This window comes from Bidens hawaiensis, unplaced genomic scaffold (genome assembly GCF_021521415.1).
Source record: "Bidens hawaiensis isolate Kalapana, Puna unplaced genomic scaffold, B.hawaiensis_p1.1 tig00081874_1, whole genome shotgun sequence".
Taxonomy (NCBI): domain Eukaryota; kingdom Viridiplantae; phylum Streptophyta; class Magnoliopsida; order Asterales; family Asteraceae; genus Bidens; species Bidens hawaiensis.
Window position 1 is genome coordinate 1 of NW_027503851.1, and position 9,311 is coordinate 9,311.

The window sequence follows — 9,311 nt, forward strand, 5'->3', positions numbered from 1 at the left end:
TTCAACACAAGTTAGTGATCGGTTTTTAGATCAAAGAGAAGAAATTTACCAGAGAGTTGACCAAACGACTTCGTCAAAAGATTCAAGATTAAGATTGCAACAAATTTCGGAAATTTTGGATACACGTTTTACTAATATTGAGAACACGTCAGTTTCGCGTACACAATCTGACACCAGAACTAAAAACAAGAAACACATTTGGAGTCTTCAAGTTCATCAGACAGGAGACAAAACATTGATGATAAGTATTCATCATCTCAGGTGGCAACGGTATGGGACCCGCAGAGTCAACAAAAACTGGTAGAAAAACAACTAAAGCTTCGAGTTTTAATGTCGGTATGCCAAGAGAGGCGCCTAGTAGCTATAAAGCTTTGAAATTTAACCCTGAAACTAGTTTTCAAGAAACCGGTGCTCATATTGCTTCAGCTGATGAACAACAGAAATCAGCGGGTCAAATTGTGGGAGAATTTGTTGAAAAAGCAAAACACCAACTCTCTGTCACTGAAGGTGAACCAGCATATGACGACAGCGAGCAGCATGAACTAAAAAGTTCAGGTGAAGATGGTTTAGGAAATTATGATGACAAAGATGGAGTTACGGGTCCGATGTGGCATGAAAGCGGTCCAGGTCCTATATTTGATGAACCGGTGAAAAGGACTGGTCGGTCATTATGGAATGTTATTGGCTGCGGTGGGCCCATCACGTTCTGAAACACAAACACCAAAATCAGGTGGCGTATCAAATCAGTCTACAAGTAGTGAAAGATGGTTTTCGGGTCATGAACCAGATGAATCGAGTCGAAAAGACGTTTCTACCCCTTCTAGCTCCAAGGACAAACAAGAATCACCATTATTGTTATTATCATCTTCATCAAAATCTATGTCGCCAATTCGAATGAGAAGATCACCTGTTGTAAAGACAACTTCAGTGACCGGTGAAAAACTGAACCATTCACCAGCGGAAAAAGTGACCAAATTGCCCCTGAAGGGGTATGCACCCGCCTTAACATCGAGCGGGGCGGGTTAACCCACAAGATATAGACAAGAGGCTTGAAATCAGGATGTCACGAAGACACAAAGCCAAAACCTATGCGCGTGGCGCATATCACATATGCTCACGCATATCACATATGCTCACGCATCACATATGCTCACGCATATCACATCTGCGCGTGGCGCATATCACATATGCTCACGCATATCACATCTGCGCATGAAACATCTGCGCGTGAGAATAAAGAGAAGACCTTGCGCATCCCCGGGATAGGCGCATAAAGGACAACACAACAAATGAGACAATAGTCTAATCCAAATCAGGATAAGGACAACCATGATTGTACTCATCAGACAACCTTCCAGAAGGTATCTTTTAAGAAATAAAGAATGTGTTATAAGTAACCGAATTCGGGACACAACCGCTTTCTTCCATTTTCTTAACAAGATGCCAAGCTTTTGTAACATTCCCGTTAACGCAAAGAATGTTTATAAGTATATTAAAAGTAGCTACATTCGGGCATATGTTCAACGAAACCATCTCTTTAAAAAACAACCAAGATGTTGTATGATCATGATCATGATTATGATGATGATTATCTTTTCCAATTGCAGATAATATCATGTTGCAAGTATAAATAGACGGTTTAAACCCTCGAATCGCCATCAAACGGAAAATCTCCAAACTGTTTTGAACCAAAGATTCTTGCAAGTAAACCCGAATCAAAAGGTCGAAAACCGCGGGATTCGAGTTGCAAAGAGGGTAAGTGTTCATTAAAACCGAGAAAATGGTGTTTGGGTCAATATCCATGTCGGATAACCGGGTTAAAATCGATTTTGCAGATGTATGCATTCTTGATTTTACTAATATATGAGCAGTTATGCAGGAAATGTAAGTTAAGTTTTTCAATTCTTGAAAAGGTGGTTGCTTTATTATCCAGTTAAGAAATTTTAAAGCTAGTCTTCCATGAACTTGCCTCAGTGAAACTCTTTTGTAGTTCATTTGATTTAAAGATTCCCATCTGCTAATTGTCAGGATTGCATATATACTGTTCTCCAGTTCCAAACCTAGTTTTACATATTATTAATTAATAAACAGTTCATATATATATATATATACACACACACACATATATTAAAGGTTCTACCAGGGTTTTTGTTGTTTTACCCAATTACTGAATCAACCAAAAAAAAAAAACTTTTAAAGATTTTACCAGGGTTTTTGTTGTTTTAGCCAATTACAAAAAGTGGGATGAGCAAAAACCAAAACCATAACCGAAAAAACCAAACCGCTAACCAAATTAACCATAACCGAACAAAACCGACGGTTATGATTAAATGAATATGATTAACTGCCCATTCGGTTATGATTACGGTTAATGTGTCTCCGTAAACCGCCTTTAACGTAACCGAACTAAACCTTGTATGGTTATGTTTTTCCAAAATTTATAGTTTTATGCATCCATTTCAATCCACTAACCGACTTACCCAAACCTTTGAACATTAAAATTTTTATGTTGCAACTATCTATAACATAGCTTGGAACAAGATAACCAAGCTTGAAACCGGCATATTTCAGCTTCAAAAATTCAAATATTAAAGATTTTACCAGTGTTTTTGTTATTTTACCCAATTACATAAAACCCATGAACAATTAAGATAATTAATCAAATAAAAACCAAAAAAGATTAAAGATTTTACCCGGGTTTTTAGTTGTTTTACCCAATTACAAAAACCCGTAAACAAATGAGATAATTAATCAAATAAAACACAAAAAAATTAAAAATTTTACCAGGTTTTTTGATGTTATACCCAATTATAAAAATCCCATAAACAATTGAGCTAATTAATCAACTAAAAAACAAAAACAAAAAAATTAAAAATTTTACCAGGTTTTTTGATGTTATACCCAATTATAAAAATCCCATAAACAATTGAGCTAATTAATCAACTAAAAAACAAAAACAAAAAAAATAAAGATTTTACCAGGGTTTTTGTTATTTTACCCAGTTACAAAAACCCATATACAATTGAGATCATAATCAACAACATGAAACAAAAATAAAAATTTTACCTGGGTTTATATTGTTTTACCCAATTACATAAAACCAATAAGCAATTGAGACAATTAATCAACTAAAAACCAAAAAAAGTTAAAGATTTTACAAGGGTTTATGTTATTTCACCCAATTACAAAAACCCATTAACAATTGAGCTCATTAATCAAGTAAATAGCAAAAAAGATTAAAGATTTAACCTGGGTTTTTGTTCTTCATCAAAGTTTTGCTTGGATTACCATCTTTGAGTGAAAAGTTTGAGTTTTTAATGAAACCCATGTGCGAAAAGTGCCTAAAGGTTATCAATTTCTTGGAGAATGCTGAGACTTTTGAAGGGTTTAACATAATTGGTGTTTCTAGTGATTCTTGAGAAGAAATTGATTATTATTTTGCCTTCTGTTTGTGAAGTGTTTTAACTTTTAACAGAATGAAGAAACAAGAAGGAAAGCATAATATAAAATGTTTAATTATTATGTGTTCCGGAGCGGTTCCTCGAGCTCGAATCGATAAAAATCTTGAAACGAGTCTAGCTTTTTTGGCTTGAGCCGAGCCCGAGTCTCAAATAAGCTCGTTTAGACTCGTCGAGTCTTAACTAGCCTTGTGTTATTTTGAGTTTTAACCTATGTCACAGCCGAGCTTGAATTGGGCTTTGGCTCGTATAAGATGTTACATAAGTTTGAGCTGAGCTTAGGTTCGTTTAATGTTTTTTCTCAAAATATGTTAAAGTTAATTAAAAACGTATATAAACTGATTAATAAATAATAAACAAGACGAACATAAGTCAGTTCGAGCTTAAAAACAGCTCATGCCAAGTTTTAAATAAAGAGTTTGAAATAAGTCGAGCCCGAGCTTCCATAAATTGAACATAAAGAGAGTAATTAAAGAATATGTGATATCTTAGTAGGTCACAAACGTGTATATATTATACACTTTAAACACAGTATTCTCCTTTATAGTCTCAACATTTATACTTCATTTTATTTATGTAAGCTTCAACTTTTACGTTTATTTTTAACTATTGAAATACTTGTTATTATAATCTATTTACATTTTAATACCGTATTGTTGAATTTTATTGATTACGTATAAATATTATGTTATTGTATTTTAAGTTTAATAATGTATATGTTAATATATAGTTGTTTCAACTTTATCACTAAATTTTTTATAAAAGTTTATTAATTTGATTAGAAAATTTAATATAATTAGTTCCATCTACCAAGTTTCAATAACATATGAAGTATTTAATTCTTAATAAATTTATAAACTTACAAATATTTATATATGAATTTTGTTCATAAAAATAAAGAAAAACTTAAAAGAAGTTTTGTAGGATAATCCTTAGACGTTTGTGGTGGTTACAAACGCGAAGCCAAAAATATCCCATAAAGAGTCGCCCAATGGGACGTTGTAAGCTTTTGTAAAGCGATGGAATCTACCATGTAGATGGTCCTATGTAGTTTGCGCAGTTATGTGCTTATCATACATATCACGTAGTTTTCTAGTTGAAATTTGGCTTTTTATATTGAACACGTGCTTCTTATTATAACTTATTACTAGCACAAAAATAACAAGCGAGAATATAAAAACGTAATTCAATAACCAAATTACATTTTCTCTTTACAAAAAAACAAATATTAACTGTCATTTATTTTATTAATATATAACTTGTGACATTTGAGTTGATATTTACTAGTTATTAATAACACAAGTATAATAAAAAAAAACTTTTGTTATTATTAGCTGCAATAAGTTCTAACACAGGCTCAACAAACAACATATGAAGAATAAAAGGCAATTACATTACACTTTAAGGGATCTAATAAGTTCTTCAACTCATAATCATAACAACAATTTAAATCATTATCACAAACAAAAATCATATAACTTAAAGTTAAAAATAACAACCCATGCTTTCTGTAGTTTCCTTTTCTGTATAACACTTGGAAAATATATTACCTTCCTTACACCTTCTCATCGGTCTCGGAAGCTTCTAGAAGCGAGTCCTTTTTCGGTTGACTCGTTTTAGGAAGCGAGTAAGACCGGCGTTCTTTACCACCCGGTTTTGATGAGGCGTTACCGTACCAAATCATGCCTAGAATTGCAATGATCATCCCGAGAACCACGTGTAGGTTCAGTCCTTCTCGGCCAAAGAACACGAACCCGAGTGTGAGAACGAGTATGGTTTTCATGTGGCCGAGGACTTGGAATGTGACTGCGGTGAACCGTCCGATGCAGATGAATTGGCTCAAGTTGGTCCCAATTGCAATGGTGCATGAAAGTATTAAGAATAACTGCAAATATGTAATTGGTAATGGTTATGATCAATGTTTTAAAAACCAGTATTTTACTTGTATCGGATTAAGCTAAAAAATGGTACAACCGGTTGAACCAGGTTATACCGGGAGGTTCAACCGGTTGATTAGTTTACCTTATAATTTCCAATAAATGCAACTTTAACTCCAAAAAAAACCCTTTTTTTTAGTAAATGATTTCATAACAAAAAATAATCCAAAACTTAAATCTATATTAAAAAAAACAATTCAAAAGCATTCAATTTTAAAAAAATATTCCTAAAGTTTACACGCTTAAATGTTAATTGTTGGGTTAAAAGTAATTTTAAAAAAATATGGGTCACAAATATAAAAAATTTCTCGTACTTAAAACCTGTTTGCTGGTAAAAACCGGTATTTCAGGAAAAAACCGCCGGTACAATGTTCTAGCAAACCGGCCAAAAATACCGGGCTCAAAATACCGGTCTGCTGTGCGAAATCCGGTTCAACCAGCCAATTTGAACCGGTTTTTAAAACACTGGTTATGGTAGTCAAAACTAAAAAGTCAAAGTCAAAGTCAAAAGGTCAAAGTCAAAGTTAAAAGTCAAAGTCAAAGGGTACTTACCAAAGATGATGTATCATACGTAAAAGCATCCACTCGCTTGTTGGTCAACCAGTAGTCAACAAAAGGGCCCGTTAATAGCAGGGAACCGGCTTGGATCGGTGCGGTGTGTCCTAACAGATTGAAAGAACTTAACTGGTATTTCCTTTGAAGATGATGCACATACTGTAAATAATAAAATAAACTTGGAGATAGCATAAGAAACAGAACGTGTGAATGCTATGAGATGATAAACACGAGCCTGTAAATAAAGTTCGTTCCTTTAGTTAAACGAACATAAACGAACTTTAATGCAGAATGGAGAACTTACATATTGTTGAAGAGCTGTACTCCATACAGCAATAACAGCAGCAACAAAACCTTTAGTATTAACACTCACATCAGTAACCGTGCAAACCGCAACACCAAGAAGAACAATCAAAATACTCAGTTTCGTGTCTCGTGAATATCGAATCTTGTCAAATACAACTTCCAGTAAACAGGATACCGGGATCATACTCAGTTTTGCTATCTGACAAAAAATAGTAAAACTTCATTAGACATAAAAATAATTCGGATTATATTATAAATTTTATAACATTATTATTATTATTATTATTATTACTATTATTATTTTTGTTATTATTATTATTATTATTTTTTGTTATTATTATTATACTCAGTTTTGCTATCTGACAAAAAATAGTAAAACTTTATTAGACATAAAAATAATTCGGATTATATTATAAATTTTATAACATTATTATTATTATTATTACCTGGTAAAATCCCACAGAGTTCCACATCAGACTAACATTCATTCCAACAATCGAGAAATTAGCAAACAAGACAAATTTCAAAAGATCTGAAACGGGAAGATGAGACGGTTGGATATAACCGAGCCACCTAAGCACAATGGTCATCAGGGTAGTGGTAACAAAATGCAATCCCGTTAATGTCGTTGCTGCATACAAACATACAAAGAAAACATTAAGTATGATATCGAGGACGATTAACAAGGTTTAAATATAGAACTTACCGAACGTGAAACCATATGTTTGCATTAAAGCTTTGTTCACAATGATAATCCCGACAGAAGTGACTATGTTGAACGACCATGCAGCGATGTCGATCACTGCCTTTTTATCAGCTTTACTTGCAGTAGTCATTTTTCTTTAACGATAGTTTAATTATTTCGACTGAAGAATGTTTTACAGTTTTACTCCTTGTGTATGAAGAATTGGTTAATGCAGCAACTCCGCATTACCCAAGGAAGCTTTCGTGTTTTGTCACTAGTATCTTATGAAATAGATCAAAGATTAATATTAAGTAACATAGACAACAAGCATTGACTGAAGCTAAATAATATATCAAGGAAGATGTTATAAATGTTGAATACTTAATAATACTTTAGGTAGAGAAAAATTATTAGAAAATGTTTTTTTAATAATCTCATAATTTTAGAAAGTTTTAGGGGACATTCTAGAAAATAATAAAAATAATAGCAATAACAACAACAATAATAATAATAATAATAATAGGCTTGGGTATGAGCTCGGGTTGTTTTGACTTACGAGAGCTTAAGCTCGGATAGTTCATTATTTATTAATTAAAATATATATACGTTTTTAATTATGCTTATATATTTTAATAAAAACCTTAAACGAGCCTAAGTTCAGCTCAAGCTCCTAGTACCTTAAGGGAGCCAAAGCTCGGCTCGAGCTCGTATAGTACCTTAAGGGAGCCAAAGCTCGGCTCGAGGTCGGCTATGCAGTGTGAAATTAATACATAGAAGTCCAAAAGAGATAAAACTTAAAAACACACAAGACTCGTTAAGGCTCGACAACGAGTAGACGAACTTTGACTAACACATGCGTCAACTTCTAAATTTAAGTGAAGTTTGTAGATCTAAAATTAGTTCAGTATCAAGGGCGATTATCGTTATCTAACTTTGATTTATGAAATTTGGAGTGTGAATGACGTTAATTGTTGATTTCAAATAACAAGTTATGTTTTCGATCTGGTTGTTCATGGATCTGCATTTCAATTGACTTGATTGACCGAATGTTTACGTTTATTGATATGTTTCTTATTCGATTAAGTAATTGTGTTGAAGCGGATCCTTACTTTATATTTTTAGTTGAGAAGGTGTGTTGTGATACAATTGCAAGTATAAATTGAATACTTTGATCTATGTTTGTTCGATTATAATTGTTATTTATGTTCGTTCATTATGTTTATTTGTTTATGTCCGTTTAAATTTATTAAATACATAAGTTGTTACATTAATACAAATTAATATATATATATATATATATATATATATATATATATATATATATTATTTTATATAATTATGAATACTTTAAACGGACATAAATTAACAAACATAAATGAACGAACATAAATAACAATTATAATCGAACTAGTATAATCAAACAAACATAAATCAAAGAATTGAATTTACACTTTCATTTTCATCACAACTCAACTCCTCAACTAGAAATCTAACGTAATCGATCTGTTTCAACTCAACTACTTAACCTCACAACAAACAAATCAAAATCAATAAACAAAATGTAGATCCATAACTAACCGGATCGGAAACCGTAACTTAACACTTAATAATCAAACAATTAAAAGCTAGATCGCAATAACCGCTGTGATGTTAAACTAGTTTCAGATCTGTAAACTAATAAACGTGAATCTGTAACTAATTTGTAACTGATCTGTAACTGATGTAACGGACTAACGGAAAACGGTTAACGTACCTAATGAATCGAGTTGAATGAGTTTATACACACATATGAAGGTGTAATTGTGTGTGTGTGTGTGTGTGTGTTTGTGGTGGTTTGAGAATATGAAGAGAAAGACTTTTGACTGAAATATAACGGAATGAATCCAAGTATCAAAGAAATGGTGTTTGCCTTCTGGTACTTATGATTTATAAATATTATAATTTTTATTCTTTTTAATTATTTTTTTGTATTATTAATTAAATAATATGTAATATGTGAATATATTATTTTACTATTTTTTTAAATAAAGTTATTTTATAAGGATGTAAAACGGTCACTGGTACGTGATATTGTAGTGAATGTGAATCCTTTATTGATGGTTTAAGATTTTTTTTTATATGTATATTGTTAGAAAATGCTTTTTATAGAAATGCACATTAATGTGTATTATATTATACGGGTAGTATGATGTCATGTAAGTTGTATGGTTATACATACTCGAGCTTTTCATGTCATGGTAAAAAAACGGACATACAAGGGATATGGTTTTGTCGGTATTATGTAAGTCATTTATTTATCAGTCAAAGAACAATACGGTATTTTAATTTGCCTCATATACAACTTGGTGAACTAATCTCCATGTTATGTGG

General features: G+C 32.2%; 1 protein-coding gene across 2 annotated transcripts; it reads right to left on the reverse strand.

Annotated features, from left to right (window-relative positions):
* Window positions 1–4,940: 4,940 nt before the first annotated feature.
* LOC143607410 (UDP-rhamnose/UDP-galactose transporter 6-like) lies at window positions 4,941–8,812 on the reverse strand. Of its 2 annotated transcripts, none has more exons than XM_077082865.1 (6): window positions 8,695–8,812; window positions 6,963–7,222; window positions 6,703–6,887; window positions 6,255–6,455; window positions 5,948–6,109; window positions 4,941–5,343 (listed from the first exon to the last, which is right to left on the reverse strand). In XM_077082865.1, the coding sequence occupies exons 2-6, from the start codon at window positions 7,090–7,092 to the stop codon at window positions 5,014–5,016; spliced, it is 1,008 nt and encodes a 335-aa protein (XP_076938980.1). In that variant the 5' UTR covers window positions 7,093–7,222; window positions 8,695–8,812; the 3' UTR covers window positions 4,941–5,013. The 2 variants fall into 2 exon arrangements, with proteins under 2 accessions (XP_076938980.1, XP_076938979.1); XM_077082864.1 differs by having other exon boundaries at window positions 6,963–7,215; window positions 8,695–8,742.
* Between the last annotated feature and the right edge of the window lie 499 nt (window positions 8,813–9,311).